The 18523-nt window shown below is 44.2% G+C and overlaps 1 protein-coding gene across 1 annotated transcript in view; it reads right to left on the bottom strand.

The window, feature by feature from the left end:
• Positions 1-6825: 6825 nt before the first annotated feature.
• Positions 6826-18523, bottom strand: part of ALX4 (ALX homeobox 4) — a 63184-nt gene continuing 51486 nt past the window's right edge. The window contains exon 4 of the mRNA XM_044270460.1: positions 6826-9713. Within this exon, the coding sequence (XP_044126395.1) occupies positions 9390-9713 (324 nt within the window). The 3' untranslated portion in view covers positions 6826-9389. The remainder of the gene's footprint in view (positions 9714-18523) is intronic.

Raw genomic sequence — 18523 nt, 5'->3', positions numbered from 1 at the left:
TGTGATGCTTATTAACTCCTCCCTCTACCCCGCCCCTCTCCCACACGTTACTTGTTATTTTCATGTATTGTATGCCTTCTGTAGACTCTGCGGGTTTCTGCATTTTCTACAGTTTGTGACTGAACCTGTGATCCGTCTGCGCGGTTTATAATTGGTTTTAAACTCTTCAACTGCCATTTGATTGGTCGACCTCATGAGTCATCCAGTAATTCTCTTTGGCTTTTGTTAGTGTTTTTTTTTTTCCTTTTTTAAATATAGAACAGCTTTTCATTCCTAAAAAAAAACGAAAACTGTATATCCATGCTTGGGAAAGCTGGGTGACCACCAATATGCTCCAGTATCCCTAAAGTACTGGGGGGATTGGTCTTTCAGGAGTCTAGAAAAGCCATGATGGTTATCACCAGAGGACTCGAGGTCTTATAGTCGGTGGCCAGTTTTTATTTTATTTTTTTATTTTTAAGTCGGTAATTTGACCAGCAGGACTTCAGTTTTTTTGTACTTGTGTCATTTGCTGAGGATTATGACTTTAGGTGGGAATCAGTTTGTCATGGCGTCATCTCCGTACAGAACTGTGAGAATGACGCAGAACATCACAGAGCGGCTACACATCATGTCATGTGCTCCAGTCACAGCCTGAGCTGCATTAAAAATTTCTGTGTCCAGTTTGTTCTCTGTCTGAATGACCTCACGTCTCACTTCTGCCTCCTGTTGGTTCAGTATGATGTCACGTCTCACCTCTGCCTCCTATTGGTTTATGATGATGTCACGTCTCACCTCTGCCTCCTATTGGTTTATTATGATGTCACGTCTCACTTCTGCCTCCTATTGGTTCAGTATGATGTCACGTCTCACCTCTGCCTCCTATTGGTTCAGTATGATGTCACGTCTCACTTCTGCCTCCTATTGGTTTATTAAGATGTCACGTCTCACTGCTGCCTCCTATTGGTTCAGTATGATGTCACGTCTCACTTCTGCCTCCTATTGGTTCAGTATGATGTCACGTCTCACTTCTGCCTCCTATTGGTTCAGTATGATGTCACGTCTCACTTCTGCCTCCTATTGGTTCAGTATGATGTCACGTCTCACCTCTGCCTTCTATTGGTTCAGTATGATGTCACGTCTCACTTCTGCCTCCTATTGGTTCAGTATGATGTCACGTCTCACTTCTGCCTCCTATTGGTTCAGTATGATGTCACGTCTCACTGCTGCCTCCTATTGGTTCAGTATGATGTCACGTCTCACTTCTGCCTCCTATTGGTTCAGTATGATGTCAAGTCTCACCGCTGCCTCCTATTGGTTCAGTATGATGTCACGTCTCACCGCTGCCTCCTATTGGTTTATTATGATGTCACGTCTCACCGCTGCCTCCTATTGGTTCAGTATGATGTCACGTCTCACCTCTGCCTTCTATTGGTTCAGTATGATGTCACGTCTCACCGCTGCCTCCTATTGGTTCAGTATGATGTCACGTCTCACCGCTGCCTTCTATTGGTTCAGTATGATGTCACGTCTCACCGCTGCCTCCTATTGGTTCAGTATGATGTCACGTCTCACCGCTGCCTCCTATTGGTTCATTATAACAGGACACGCCCTCTGTGCAGTACCTGATGTGAAGAGAACTTTTCCCAGAATGCAAATGTTGCAGGTGAGCCGTATGGTGTAGAAACTCTGCTGGCAGTGAATGGGTGCATAATCGTTTATATCTATAGACTGAATACTTCTCGCAGCTGAGGGTTTGTTACAGTGATATCCAGTCTGAACAAATCTCCACAAGTTTGTCACGCCGTACAGTAAATGGCCTCCAGACGTACCTTTGCCTGCATGGATTCTCCCTCCCCTTGTTGGGTAACATTGCAAACATAGTCCTTTCCAAGGTGGTCCTTCTGTCTTCTGCTAGGCCTGTGAGCGTCCAGTGCAGACACTGATACGGGCTGTCCAGCTCTTCCCAGGATGTCCTGTATCTGCTCCTCTGCTGGACCCTTTCAGCGCATGCACAGTAGAAGGCAGAAGCGCCATCTTGGAAAGACTATGGACGTCAGCACTTGTTTCCATCCCTACTCGTGTTCACCGGGGGTCAACTCCATGTGGATTAAGGAGGGGGTGTGGTAGGTTCTTATTACTGGGGGGGTGTAGTAGGTCCTTATTACTGGGGGGGTGTAGTAGGTTCTTATTACTGGGGGTGTAGTAGGTTCTTATTACTGGGGGTGTAGTAGGTCCTTATTACTGGGGGGTGTAGTAGGTTCTTATTACTCATTACTGAACCCTAGGTACAAAGCAGACAAACCCTTTAACTGCACTGACACGTTGTAACAAACTATCAGACGGGAGCAGGATTTGTGCTGCTGATGTGTTTGGCTCACATGGAGCAGTAGGGTTATTACCCGAAGGCGGTTCTGATGACGGCATTATTTTAGGGAGTTGCTAGTCGTGTAATTCTCCAGTATTTGCTGAGCCTTGCTGCGGGGCTGTTACATTGTAACTCACATCAGATGTGAGGCGCTGAGTGTTCTGTCTGTTATTTCCTTCATCTCTCCTTTGAAATTCCTCCGCCTGCTCCTTCCAGGAGGGGATATACGGTTTCTGGGGCCTTCACCTTCCCGCGGTTGTTGGCCTCCTGTTCCTAATCTGCTGCTCGCCTTGTCAGCAGCTCAGAGGGACATTCGGGGAGATCTTTGCCAAGAGGCTTTAGGTTTTGTCTTGAGCTTCCATCCATTACTGGTTTGTCACAGGCCTAGCGGCTGAGGGTCCGGCGCTGCTGATTACGGCCGTGGGGATTTCAAGAAGAAATTCATCAAAGGCCCATAAAGCCCAGCGCCGCGCACATCCGGAGTCACAGCTTGGGAATCATAACTAAAACCAAACGCGTCAGTCCCGACCATAAAATCCGTTTACAGCTACTGCTAGCTCCGGTGGCTTCAGTTTGGAGCCCGTTGCACCATGTTGCTATTGATGCTTTAAAGGTCTTGGTGTAGCAGAGCCGGGTTTGTCAATTGGCACACGTGATCGCATCAAAATGTTACTCGACATTTCACATAGGCCTGTTAAGTAAAACTCCTTTCTATTTTCTCTGCATGTCTGAGTGGTGTGACAAATTCTGCTCTGCAACATTGTCCTCTCCTGACATTGTGTTTGCCATACATTTTTTATTTTTTTAACCACTGTGGATGACAACCAATACAGCTTCTGAACGGGATGTCACCCAGCTTTTCCGGATTCCTGACTGGCAGAACTTCCAGAATACAATGGGTGATTGTATAACTAGGTAAACTGGCTGAGACAACTGCCTGACTACTTCTGTGGGAGCTGTAATGGAGGCCATGACTGGTTGTCACCCAGCTTTCCCCGTTCAACAGAGCTGAGGAGTCACATGACTCTTCCTTGAAGCCCCATCTTCTTAGAACCAGATCAAATTTTGTCCTAAGCCTAGGTCCCACTTCTTGCACCCTGATTGTACCCTCTAAGGTGCAAACAAGTCACCTAAGAGGGCATCTCCAGGCCTTTGGTTTTGTCTGGAAACTCTTTATGATGGCCATAACTTGTTGGACCTTTCCAGAACATGAGTATCATTTAGCTTCCCATTTCATCGGGACCATAGAAGATTGGGGCCTGATTGGGTTAGGCCACTTACTTCTTCTTCATTTTTCTGGGGGACCACAACTCTAGCAAACAATGGAAGGAGAACAGGGTGAGGAGGAGTAAAAGTAGAGTAGTTTTTCTTGAATAGTGGGATGAAAACTGAACCCACATTTTGAAAATAATTTCAAACCTCATTCAGGATCTATTTGCATAAGTCATGTTAATTTGAGGTCAACTTTGTGGGACAATCTTGGAGAATTCAGATGGTTGGGAGGCTTGCTGTTAGTAAAGGAGCTCACATTTTGTTATGGCGTCTGAGATGTAAAGGGACACTCAAGGCAAAGCTGATACATTGTATTATTACTAACGCAGGGCCTAAGAGGGCGGAGCATGGCTCAAGGATTCAAAGAGCTTCCTGTGTTATGCTCCGCCCCCGAGGAGCCACACTAGGCACTGCTCTTTATCAGTGTCGTATGGTGTTCCCTTAACAAGAGGAACTGGTCAAAGGCTCATGCTATTCATGATGGGATATTGTAGAGAAGGGTCTGGGGCCGATCAGGATTGGGCCACCTTTATATTATACAGATAAACCTTGTATGTATGCCACAGTACAGGGGTCCCTGAGCTGTGACTCTTGTCAAAGGCTGTCAGAGCATGCTGAGAGTTGTAGTTTGGAGACCTCTGTTTCAGGAAAGGACACGCTGAGAATTGTTTTAGGAACCGCCATTTTTAATGGGTCATTGGCATAATACATAGAGATGGCCACGGAGCCTATATACAACTCACTTTTATTAATATCTTAATGTTACACTGTCTTCATCCCAGTCTTGTTAGGCAAAAGCAAAATAGTTACACAAGCAAAAACTTTATACCGAGGAACAGCAACGACACAGAGGGGTCGCCCCCCCTCTCTCTCTCTCTCTCGCTCGCTTAGCCGCCTGGCCGCATTCACCCCTTGCTTCCCAATCAAGCAGATTTGGGCTTTGCAGTGAGGACCCGCTCTTCAGAATCAGTAGTATTTAAAGGGGCTGGAGCTCTGACATTCTGCAAAAGTGTTCATCGACAACTGTAGTTGTCAGACCCGCTGCTTTGCTTTCTGTACAGGACATCAGTCATCAGCATTTTCCTGTAGGCGTCCATAAGTACAATAGATTGAAGGATACAGAGTGGCTACAAATGTTGCAAATTTTTAAACATTGTGTCTAGAAATAGAAATCTAGCCATTTGACCCCCCCCCTTCCTCCTTCATGGCCCTTTAAACTCCATTCACTTCAATCTGTCTATGGAAAAAGCTAGATGACAACCAATACAGCCACTAATTTTAGATCCCACTCAGCTTTTTTGGGCCCCTGCACAGCACATCTGGAAAAGCTGGATAACAACCTCTGAAGACCATCCCCCAGCTTTTCCAGGGGTAGAAATGTGGACAACTGCAATTGCAGTTCTATGGGGGGTGCCGGCCGGGTGTATTGCGGATTCGCAATACACTACGGACGTGTGAATGGACCCTTATATTAACATTTACTGTAGGAGGAAAGTGATACGCTCCCTTTAAATGGCCCTCCAAAAAATTATCTCCAACCCTACCCTGGCTCCATACAGGACCGGGATCTGACCGCTGCTTATAGAAAGGCCGCTTGTTTTTGCCGTGTGTGACTTGTTTACTGGATAAAGTGCGCGGCTTTGTATTATTCCAATGAAACAAGCAGATCTTTCCTGGAAAAACTAAAAAGCTTGTCTGTGCAAGCGCCCAGCGCCATAAATCCCCGGATCCCGCGTAAACCATCTATTTCTGATCTGCTCCGTTTTTGAGAGGGTAAGTAGGAATGTCTCAAAAACCTCAGCTGACCCAGGAGAGGACGAGTGTCACCACGCTGCGCGGGGAGGAGATTTACAAGCCGAGTTCTGTCTTTTTGCACTGAAACAAGGAGAGCAGAAATGGTTTGTCTGGAGGATTTCCAAAATAGCTGGAAACACAAGAGAACCTTTAACGCCGAAGCCGTTGTGAACACTTAATCCACTGGAAATAGGGGAACCTCCGGCGCTAAATCTGCGGGGTCATCATGTAGACACATAGTGTTAGGCTACCAGCGGTTTTGCTGGATCCGGCAGGGTTCAGCAAAAACGCTTCCGTTACTGATAATACAACCGCCTGCATCCGTTATTAACGGATCCGGTTGTATTATCTTTAAAATAGCCAAAACGGATCCGTCATGAACTCCATTGAAAGTCAATGGAGGACGGAGCCGTTTCTATTGTCTTAGATTGCGTCAGAGAAAATGGATCCGTTCCCGTTAACTTGCATTGTGGGTCATGATGGATCCGTCTTGCTCCGCATCCCAGGATGGCTCTCCGGTATGAGGACAGAACGGAATGCATTTTGGAGCTTTCCGTTCTGTTCACTTACTTTTTGTCCCCATTGACAATGAATGGGGACAAAAGGGAAGTGTTTTTTTTTTTTCCGGTATTGAGACCCTATGACGGATCTCAATACCCGAAAATATTAACCCTAGTGTGAAAGCAGTCTTAAGGGGACATAATTAAACTGCTGCCCCTAAAAAAAACGATTGGGGTTGGTGAGGTGGGCCAATATATATGGTGGTGTCAGAGTTGAAGCTGAGATATGATGATGGTGGGAAGGTTTTTATCTACGCACAGTAGACGTTCTGTCCACTAATCGGATGCCTCTTGATGCAGTGAACAATGGGTTGCACTGCAGTTTTTGTGCAGTATATGGGATATTTTTGATCCTATATGTGGGCCTCCTCTTGTCCCCTACACCCAGTGCACTTTCTTGGCCACCAGTGACAGGATCATCAAGTCAAAGGTGGCACCACATTAGTAAATTGGGCATGCTGAGAGTTGCAGTTCCATGACTGCCGGTGTGCAACGGGTTAGAGACCTCTTTGTTATAGATTATCATTTTTATTACCACACAATTTTTTTTTTTATGATCATCTCCAAATATTCAATATATGCACCGTACTGGAACACTCAATATATCCATTACACATCCAGAAAATACGAGTAAGCTTATGTTCCTTTAATAATGAATCAAATTTTATTGAACATGATTAGATTATGGCAATAAAGTGCTCATCTGAATGACGTACCAAAGTGCTGCTGTGCGTGTGGCAAGCTTCCTCAACGCGCGTTTCGCGGTTTGTCATCACTCTTCCTGATGAAGCCGAACCGCGAAACGCGCATTGAGGAAGCTTGCCACACGCACAGCAGCACTTTGGTACGTCATTCAGATGAGCACTTTATTTAGTTCTCTTCTGGGAATGTTTTCAATTGCTATATAGCGTAGGGTGAAGGTGACTATTGCACCAGTTTATAGGTGGTCTTTACTCTTTATGTGGTTGTGTTCATGCAGTATTCATCGATCCTGAGGCGTACCTTCATGTGAGATAGCTAATGGGGCATTTCGTTATGGCATTAATCATATATTTTGGATATTTAATCATGATGCATTGATATGTGGCATATTACTTTGATTCCCTGTAGTTATTAGTGTATATTAATCATGTTCAATAAAATTGGATTTATTTTTAAAGGAACCTAGTTTACTCAAATTTTCTGGTTGTGTAAAAAAAATAAATATGTATGGCTATATTAGTATTTACAAATAAATAGGCAAATGTTACAGGAACTGGATACATATAAGATGCGCACCCCTCTGGTTACATTGTATCCGCCCGGCATGTGTAATTCATATGTTCCAGTTCTAAATGGCCGATTTGGCAGCCCTATTAGTACATCTATTGAGAGGCGCAGCGGGGAGCCCCTCAGAGAAAAGGATTCAGCGACGCTACAAAGCAACCATGACAAATTAATTTAATATTCTCATGTGTGTGCAATAATTACAATATGTTGGATCGTTTTTGGTGGGACAGGACCCTCCTGTGACCCTCCGGCCTGTGCTGCTTCAGACATTCATGGGAATTCAAGTGACTATTATAACTTTAAGCACCTTATGCCTTTCAAATTGTGACTAATCCTGGCTCCAGGGGTCGTCTGACTTCAACAAACTGCATTTATCGTATAGAGAAAGTGAATACCAGGCACTTACTAATGTATTGTGATTGTCCATATTGCCTCCTTTCCCGACTTGCTTCATTTGTCCATCACATTATACACTTCTCGTTTCCAGAGGTTGTGGCCACTGCTGCAGCGCAGATACGAGGAGACGGGACGAGAGCTGCTGCGCATGCGAGCCTATGCCCGCTCCAACAGAGCCCAGCCACCTGGTGCTTCTTCCTATCGCGTGCAAGCACAACCACCACTGCTGGTTGGAACCATGGAAACGAACGAGCCGTCTATAATGTGATGGAAAAATGAATCCGGCCAGCAAAGGAGGCAATATTGAGAATCACAATACATTAGTAAGTGCCTCGTATTAACATTCTCTACATGATAAATGACATTTGCGGAAGTGAGACAATCGCTTTAACTTGGGAATCTTCTATGGTTCACTACCACCAACAGCATAGGTAGTATAGAGGCAGCTCATTGATAAGGGGGCCCCATGCCCATTGGACACTGTAGAGGAGAGATGTGGAGAGGAGCGCTGGACCCTCCATAGTTTACCATGGAATAATACGGGGTGTGGTAGTTGCAACCAATGGCACGTTAGCAAAGATGAAGCTACTATGGCGCCCATAAATTAAGAGGCCCCAGTATAGGGTGGGGTGGCCTTCCTATACACTTCTCATGGACGGTGTACCTTTTATTCAGGGCCCCCTCTTTAGAGAAAGGTTTCTAGAGGGAAACTGGCCCAAGGGTCGTAAAAGAACAAGGGCGGAGGGCTGCCAGTCGCGCCATGGTTCACCATATGTGCTAGTTGCGACAGGTAGCATAGGGACACATCCTGTAGCTAGCATAGGACCCATGCATTAAGGGGCCCCAGTAGGTTATCCCATTCCCCATGGGCAGTGTAGGGGACACTGCTAACAAGGGCAAGTGGAACTGGACCAAGACTTTGAATGAAGAGGAATTTTTAGCCCCTCTTTGTTTTTTAGGCCCCTCCACGGTAAAAAATAAAAATAAAAAAGTTTAGCAAAGCCTAATCGAATCCCTCGACTCTGGCCCTCTTCCATGTCTGTAGCAGCTGCTATGCATCCTGTAGTTATAGTGGCCCCAAACTCTTCAGGATGACCCCCTCCCCATGGACAATGGCCAACCTACATAGGATATAGAAGAGCGCTGGGCCCTCCTTTGTGATCTGCATTAGGAAGGGGGTCCTCTTTTGCATTTGGCTGGGAGAGCCCTGCCCCCCATGTACACACCTAACCCACTCATGGCTAAGAAATACAACGAAAAAAAAGGAGCTAAAAGTAAAAATAAACTCAGCAAAGCAATCTGATATCCAATTGTTCTAACCCGAAATCACCATAAGCTTCTGTGTAAATTGGCAGCTAAACCTTTTTCATTAGGTTCCTCAGGACATTATAAAACCTTAAGGCACCAGGCAGCTCTGCCTGAACATCATAGCGGCCCAGGCAGAGTCCAAGCACCCCCCCCACACACACACACACACACACACACACACGCGCCCTGGCAGAAGGCTCCACCATAGAAGGGGACGGGCGCAGTCTTGACAGGTATCGGAAGCCGCGATGCTTTGCTGGGTCAATCCCCCATGAAGGTAAAATATCCCTGAATTGTAGAGCTCCCGGCATTTCCTCTGAAGTCGGCGCCTCGTAGATGGTGAGCGTTTAGTCCATGGGAAGGTAATTTGCAGGCATCCCCATTATAGAGCGTGGGTCTGCGCCACAGGGCGGCTGGAGCGTCAGTATGTTTTGGCTGCGCTGTCATGTGGCCCACGACATTGCCGCGCTGTGTTCTTTGGCTTTCATCCTGAGTGCTGCGATGCTGGAACTCTTACGGTCGGGTTCAACGTTCAAGTCGTAACCATTTATTCCGGGTCCCATGCCCGCGCTGCTGAAGAGCCCGCTCGTGTGCGCTTGACCCACGTGAGAGCCGGGGCCCGGAACGCTGAGGAACTCTGACACTCCCCCGGCGGAGTGTGGATGGGTGTGGGGGGACATGCAGGAGGAGATGGTGTCGCATGGCACCACGCAGGCCGGTACCGGAGAACCACCATTGTTATTCCCAATCCAAGACGGGTTCTGGATCTGCAGGAGAACAAGAGATGGAGCAGTGGTTAGTGCAGCACGGCAATGGACTGAGCCATGATTTATCACAGTGATACCAATGGGACCCCACAGAGGGCAGATTTACCATTCAGCAGAGTGGGAAAGCTGGGTACTGCCTGGAGTATCACACAGCAGGGATTATTAAAGGTGTTTTTTTTTTTTTGTTAAAGGGGTTGAAACCGGACAACCCCCTTTAAACCTCATTCACACATCAGTGTTTTTAGCACGGATGCACGCTCTATTTTGTCCGTGTTCACGGATCCATCACTATCCATTATAGTCTATGGGTCCGTGAAAACCATGGATGCCATCTGTGTTGCATTCGTGTTTCACGGATCATTAGGAAGAGATGCTTTCAAATTTTTTTTTTTAGCTGTGCAGGGTCCGTGAAACACGGTTGCCACACGAACAGCGAAAAACGGACACACAGACCCAACACGGATCCTTTACTGACCACTTTGTCACGGATTCGAGCACTGACGTGTGAATGAGGCTTCAGTCGTTGCACAGTGAGAAGCTCTGCAACTTTCTAATAGACTTTATCATTTGTGTATCAATTACTCAGAATTCTCATTTTCTCTGCTTGCTGTCAGTGAAGGAGAACATGCTTATTCACCTGCAGGGTCCGAAATCCTCCTGTGCTAGTCTAATACTTCTCACAGCTGAGGGTTTGCTACAATTACATCTGGTCTAGACAATCCTTTCTGGACTCCAGACTGATACATTTTCCGTGCACTGATACATTGTAACAACCTAATCTTACTTTTCACAGGCAAAGGCTACTTTCACGCTTGGGTTGTTGTTTTTACCGTATTGAGATCCGGCAGAGGATCTCAATACCAGAAAAAAAGTTTCCGTTTTGTCCTCATGCATTTTGAATGAAAACCGACCTGTTCAGGATGTCTTGCGTTCCGACATTTTTCTGACCGGACACAAAACCGCTGCAAGCTGTGGTTTTGTGTCCGGTCATAGAAACATGGGAAAAACATGGATCCGACTCTGAAAACAATGTAAGTCAATGGTGACGGATCCGTTTTCTTACGAGCCTAAAAAAAATGGATCAGTTTTTTTTCTGTTTTGATTTCACACAACTGCATCGTAACGGAATGGATGCATTTTTACGTGCAAAATCCGTTTAATTCTAGTATTGAGATCTCCAAACCGGAATTAACAACGCAAGTGTGAAAGTAGCCTAAACAATCCGCTATCAGGTAAGCTCTAATATCTCTCCTGACCTGATGGTTTGTTACAATGTATCAGTTTGGAGGTTCAGTTGACAGATGATTATATAATTCTATCAAACCCTGTGGGAAGTATTAGACCAGCACAGGGTTTCAGCCTCCCGGTGTAAATGGGAATGTTCTCCTTGACTGACAGCAAACAGAGATATTAAAAATCATGAGAAATTGATATGCAAAGTCCTATTAGGAAGTTGCACAACTTCTCATTATACAATCATTGAAACGGGTTTTCTTCTCTCATACATTGATGGCATTTTTGCGCTCAGCTATTTTTTGATACTCCCAAAACGGTGACCGGAGGGTGACCGGAGGGTGGCAGCGCCCGCACGGCTGTCCATGGCTGTTCACTTCGGGTCCCCGTTCTGGAGATAGCAGCAGGTCCTCGCCATCAATGTACGGGATGAGACAACCCTTTAATAATCCTACTACCCAGATTGTCCCTAAAAGTAAATCAGTTTTCACTGCATCGTGAATCCCCCAAAATCCTACAAACCTCCGGAGTGAGTGGAGGAAACATCCCATGTAAATTTATGAGCGACTATAATTCAGAGTTCATGGTGCAGCGTCTACTGTATTTGATTGAATCCAAATTCGTCTTTATCTCCGCTTTCAGAGCTGCCACAAAATATCTAAAAGCCAATAGACTTTTATTTCGGCTCTTTTTGATGGTAGAATGCATTAAGAATTGTAACTGGAGACCCCGCTTCCCTCCAAAAACCGCTCAATTAAAATAAAGCCCCATATGACCTGAAGGCACCCCTGCTACACCGCGCCTGCACTTAACGGTTAATGCCTGTGTGACAAACTCACATGAAGGAGACTGCAGTGTCAATCTGAGATATGGTAATATATAATGCTATAATGCGCTGCTATAATGTGCTGCTATAATGTGCTGCTATAATGCACTGCTATAATGTGCTGCTATAATGCGCTGCTATAATGCGCTGCTATAATGCGCTGCTATAATACGCTTCTATAATGTGCTGCTATAATACGCTTCTATAATGTGCTGCTATAATGCGCTTCTATAATGTGCTGCTATAATGCGCTTCTATAATGTGCTGCTATAATGCGCTGCTATAATGCGCTGCTATAATGCGCTGCTATAATGTGCTGCTATAATACGCTTCTATAATGCGCTGCTATAATGCGCTGCTATAATACGCTTCTATAATGTGCTGCTATAATACGCTTCTATAATGTGCTGCTATAATACGCTTCTATAATGTGCTGCTATAATGCGCTTCTATAATGTGCTGCTATAATGCGCTGCTATAATGCGCTGCTATAATGTGCTGCTATAATACGCTTCTATAATGCGCTGCTATAATGCGCTGCTATAATGCACTGCTATAATGCACTGCTATAATGCACTGCTATAATGCGCTGCTATAATTTACTGCTATAATGCGCTTCTATAATGTGCTGCTATAATGCGCTGCTATAATGCGCTGCTATAATGTGCTGCTATAATACGCTTCTATAATGCGCTGCTATAATGCGCTGCTATAATGCACTGCTATAATGCGCTGCTATAATTTACTGCTATAATGTGCTGCTATAATGTGGTGAAGCAGCTGAATCGAATTTTTGTAAATTTCGCTCATCTCTAATCATCACCATCACTGAAACCATGTAACATATCATCATCACATCACTGAAACCATGTAACATATCATCATCACATCACTGATACATGTAACATATCATCGTCCCATCACAGATACATGTAACATATCATCGTCCCATCACTGATACGTGTAACATATCATCATCACATCACTGATACATATAACATATCACCATCACATCACTGATACATGTAACATATCACCATCACATCACTGATACATGTAACATATCATCGTCCCATCACTGATATGTGTAACATATCATCATCACATCACTGATACATGTAACATTTCATCGTCCCATCACAGATACATGTAACATATCATCGTCCCATCACTGATACGTGTAACATATCACCATCACATCACTGATACATGTAACATATCATCATCACATCACTGATACATGTAACATATCATCATCACATCACAGATACATGTAACATATCATCCCATCACTGATACATGTAACATATCATCGTCCCATCACTGATACATGTAACATATCATCATCCCATCACTGATACATGTAACATATCATCATCCCATCACAGATACATGTAACATATCATCCCATCACTGATACATGTAACATATCATCGTCCCATCACAGATACATGTAACATATCATCATCCCATCACTGATACATGTAACATATCATCATCCCATCACAGATACATGTAACATATCATCATCACATCACGGATACATGTAACATATCATCATCACATCACTGATACATGTAACATATCATCGTCCCATCACAGATACATGTAACATATCATCATCACATCACTGATACATGTAACATATCATCATCCCATCACTGATACATGTAACATATCATCGTCCCATCACTGATACATGTAACATATTATCGTCCCATCACAGATACATGTAACATATCATCATCACATCACTGATACATGTAACATATTATCGTCCCATCACAGATACATGTAACATATCATCGTCACATCACTGATACCATGTAGCATATCATCACCATTATGCGTCTGAGTAGTAATGCTCTGATTTACTGATACTCAGTACCCCAGGGCTGATACCCCCACCCTCAAAGCATTAAGGTTATTGCTATGATGATGATGGGGGTTATTGTTATAATGACATGGGCAGGCACCAGGTCGTCTTAGCACGGATGCCCCCTATGTCCACCGAAGCAATGGTTCATATTTCCGACCCCCCCATATCATCCCCAAGGAGTAAGGGCAGAGGAGTAATCTGGGAAGGAATGCAGAAGAAAAGCCTCCAGATGTGGCCGGGAGAGCCCAGATTCCAGCAGTCTCCCTGCAGTTCTCCTGCTCATCAAACGTTTGACCTCTGCCTGGTGCAGCTCATTCCTCCCTCTCCCTCATCTTCTCTGCTCAGTGATGAAATGCAAAATGACTGGGGAGTCAGAAGTGTCAGGGGGGCTGCCATCCCACCTCATCAGTCTCTGCAGACCCCCTGTCTGCCTGCTGCATGGTGCAAGGGTCTGCTGAAGGCACATTGCTCCAATGCAGAAGGCTGCAGGCCCAAGCAAAGCCAGTTATATCACAGATAATACCTGCAGTCCTATGTATAATCACAGCATATTGTCATATGAAAGAGCTGTGTCAAATGACAAACTTAGCTCTGCTACATCTGTTTAAATGATTTTATACACCGATCAGCCAACATTTAAAACCAGATATTGTGTAGGTCTCCCGGATGTCACCAAAACAGCACAGACCATTGAGGCCTGGACCCCACAAGACCTCTCAGGTGTCCTGGGCTGACTCCTGTGAATTGCTCGGTGCGGCCTCCATGGATCTCATCGGTGACAATTAGTATTGGGCAAGCATGCGCGGCAGAATATCGCGTGTGCTCGAGTCAGTGTATTTAAATCTAATTTAGCCTCTATTTCTGAAAAAGTTTATGGCGGGATTCGGACTAACAACCTTCTACATTACAGCCAAATGTTAGCCACTAAACCATAGAGCCACATGGTCAGTTACTTTAAAAAAAAAAAAAGTAGTAAACTAGTAGTAAGTATTCCTATACAGCAGAAGTCTCATATATTTGTATTTTTTTAATTTTTTTAAGTAGCTGGTCATGCGGCTCTATGGTGTAGTGGTTAACATTTGGGGCTGTAATGTAGAAGGTTGTGAGAGTTTGAATCCTTTCAGAAAGAGAGGCTAACTAAATAAATGTATATATTTTTTTATTTTTTTTGTAATTGTAAAAAATGTGTAAATACTAAAAAAATATATATATAAAATCATACTGGCTGATATATATGAATGCAAAATATGTGGGAATCTACTACTGATGTTTTAGCCATAATATATTTACATACAGACGTGGACAAAATTGTTGGTACCCTTTGGTCAATGAAAGAAAAAGTCACAATGGTCACAGAAATAACTTTAATCTGACAAAAGTAATAATAAATTAAAATTCTATAAATGTTAACCAATGAAAGTCAGACATTGTTTTTCAACCATGCTTCAACAGAATTATGTAAAAAAATAAACTCATGAAACAGGCATGGACAAAAATGATGGTACCCCTAGAAAACACAGAACATAATGTGACCAAAGGGACATGTTAATTCAAGGTGTGTCCACTAATTAGCATCACAGGTGTCTACAACCTTGTAATCAGCCATTGGGCCTATATATATGGCTCCAGGTAATCACTGTGTTGTTTGGTGATATGGTGTGTACCACACTCGACATGGACCAGAGGAAGCAAAGGAAAGAGCTGTCTCAAGAGATCAGAAAGAAAATTATAGACAAGCATGTTAAAGGTAAAGGCTATAAGACCATCTCCAAGCAACTAGATGTTCCTGTGAGTACAGTTGCACATATTATTCATAAGTTTAAGATCCATGGGACTGTAGCCAACCTCCCTGGACGTGGCCGCAGGAGGAAAATTGATGACAAATCTAAGAGACGGATAATCCGAATGGTAACAAAAGAGCCTAGAAAGACTTCTAAAGAGATTCAAGGTGAACTTCATGCTCAAGGAACATCAGTGTCAGATCGCACCATCCGTCGTTGTTTGAGCCAAAGTGGACTACATGGGAGACGACCAAGGAGGACACCATTGTTGAAAACGAATCATAAAAAAGCAAGACTGGAATATGCCAAACTACATGTTGACAAGCCACAAAGCTTCTGGGAGAATGTCCTGTGGACAGATGAGACAAAAATCGAAGTTTTTGCCAAGGCACATCAGCTGTATGTTCACAGACGAAAAAATGAAGCATATCAAGAAAAGAACACTGTCCCTACTGTGAAACATGGAGGAGGCTCTGTTATGTTCTGGGGCTGCTTTGCTGCGTCTGGCACAGGGTGTCTTGAATCTGTGCAGGGTACAATGAAATCTCAAGACTATCAAGGAATTCTAGAGAGAAATGTACTAGCCAGTGTCAGAAAGCTTGGTCTCAGTCGCAGGTCATGGGTCTTGCAACAGGACAATGACCCAAAACACACCGCTAAAAACACCCAAGAATGGCTAAGAGGAAAAAATTGGACTATTCTAAAGTGGCCTTCTATGAGCCCTGACCTCAATCCTATTGAGCATCTTTGGAAGGAGCTGAAACATGCAGTCTGGAAAAGGCACCCTTCAAACCGGACACAACTGGAGCAGTTTGCTCATGAGGAGTGGGCCAAAATACCTGCTGAGAGGTGCAGATGTCTCATTGACAGTTACAGGAAGCGTTTGATTGCAGTGATTGCCTCAAAAGGTTGCGCAACAAAATATTAAGTTAGGGGTACCATCATTTTTGTCCATGCCTGTTTCATGAGTTTATTTTTTTACATAATTCTGTTGAAGCATGGTTGAAAAACAATGTCTGACTTTCATTGGTTAACATTTATAGAATTTTAATTTATTATTACTTTTGTCAGATTAAAGTTATTTCTGTGACCATTGTGACTTTTTCTTTCATTGACCAAAGGGTACCAACAATTTTGTCCACGTCTGTATATTATAATATATTATATATTCTAAATATATAATAATATACAGTATAAAAATATATTATGGCTAAAAACGTATATATATTTAAATTATATTTAGCCTCTATTTCTGACGGGATTTGAACTCACAACTTTCTACATTACACCCAAGAATGTTAACCACTACACTTTAGAGCTGCATGGCCAGTTACAATTTTTTTTTTAAATATGAGACTTTTGCTGTATATGAGTACTTACTACTAGGAGTTTTCCTATACAGCAGAAATTTCATATTTTTTTTTTATATTTATTTATTAAGTAACTGGCCATGCAGCTCTGTAGTGTAGTGCAGGCATTCTCAAACTGCAGCCCTCCAGCTGTTGCAAAACTACAACTCCCAGCATGCCCGAATAGCCTACAGGTATCAGCCTACAGCAGGACATTGTGAGAGTTGTAGTTTTACAACAGCTGGAGGGCTGCAGTTTGAGGATGCCTGGTGTAGTGGTTAAGATTCTTGGCTTTAATGTAGAAGGTTGTGAATTCAAATCCCGCCAGAATCTTTTCAGAAATAAAGGCTAAATTAGATTTAAATACACTGGGGTGTCCCCAAGCACTGACCCTATATATGGAGTCAGAGCAGGGACTCCTAAGCCGAACTAGAGTCCTGACACCCTCCCCTCTTCAGAGCAGGGGTGGGAGTTGTAGACAGGTCACCATCTAGACCTCTTTGGCATGTTCCTTATTCCTGGACAGTTTTTGCAGTGTGGTCTGGGCATTATTCTACTGAAAGTGGGCACTGCCATTAGGGGGCACCAGTGCCATGAAGGGGTAGGTACTTGTCTGTACAGTGGTACCTGTGTCATCCACATGATGCAAGGACCCAACATTTCCAGCGGAACATTAGCCAGAGCATCACACTGCCTCCACCGACTTGTCTTCTACCCATAATGCACCTGGTGCCATCTCTTCCCCAGGTAGGTGATGCACCCGGCTGTCCACATGATGTAACCTGATTCCTCAGTCCAGACCGCCTTCTTCCACTGCTATATGGTCCAATTCTGATTTTCATGTGTCCACTGTATGCAGTTTCAGAGGTGGACATGGGTCAGCATGGGCACTCTGACCAGTCTGCAGGTACAGTACACACTGCTCCATACACAGCCCGCTGCAATGTCCTGTGTGTCCTGACAACTTTCTATTGTCACCAGCAGGAAGGTTGTCTTTCAATGGGTTTAGACCGGATGGGCTAGCCTTCAGTCCCCATACACATCTGTGAGCCTTGAGCATCCATGGCCCTGTCCTTGGTTCACCAGTTTCTCCTTCCTTGGAGCACTTCTGGTAGGTTCTATCCACTGCATACCGTGGACACCCCACCAGGCCGGACGTTTTGGAGATGTTCTCTCCCAGTCATCAGACATCACAATTGAGCCCTTGTCCCAGTCGCTAAGATCTTCACGCCTGCTCATGTTTCCTGCTTATAGTTCGCCAGCTTCGAGGACCCACCGATCACTCGCTATTGATTACATCAACCCTCAGGCGCCATGTTCACTTCACCTCTAGGTGGTTTTAATCTTATAGCTGATTGGTGTATATATCTGCCAATAAACAACACAGACTTCATGCTGTACTTGGCTCAGTGGGTAAGTGTGCTGGCGTTAAGCTGTTAGTGCAAGAGGCCTAGTGAGAAGAGGATCCCTTGAGTTATAAACCTTGTGCTGTCTGTGTGACTGGCTCAGTCAGCAGGCGATAATTTCATGCTGTGTCTTTACTTGGTGGCTCAGTGAGTAACTAATGCATACAGTATATGTTGGTATACAGTCCTGCATTCACTGCATACTGTATTTGCAGTGGCTCACTGGGCAGGTTTTGCATGTGGACTTCTTTCCATGCCCTATGCCTGGTTCAGTGCTCAGACGTTGGTTTTATGTTGTATGGATGTATATATGTTCATTTCAGGTGTCACCTTCCT

This window comes from Bufo gargarizans, chromosome 10, assembly GCF_014858855.1.
Source record: "Bufo gargarizans isolate SCDJY-AF-19 chromosome 10, ASM1485885v1, whole genome shotgun sequence".
Taxonomy (NCBI): Eukaryota; Metazoa; Chordata; class Amphibia; order Anura; family Bufonidae; genus Bufo; species Bufo gargarizans.
This window is presented reverse-complemented; position numbering and strand designations above follow the sequence as displayed.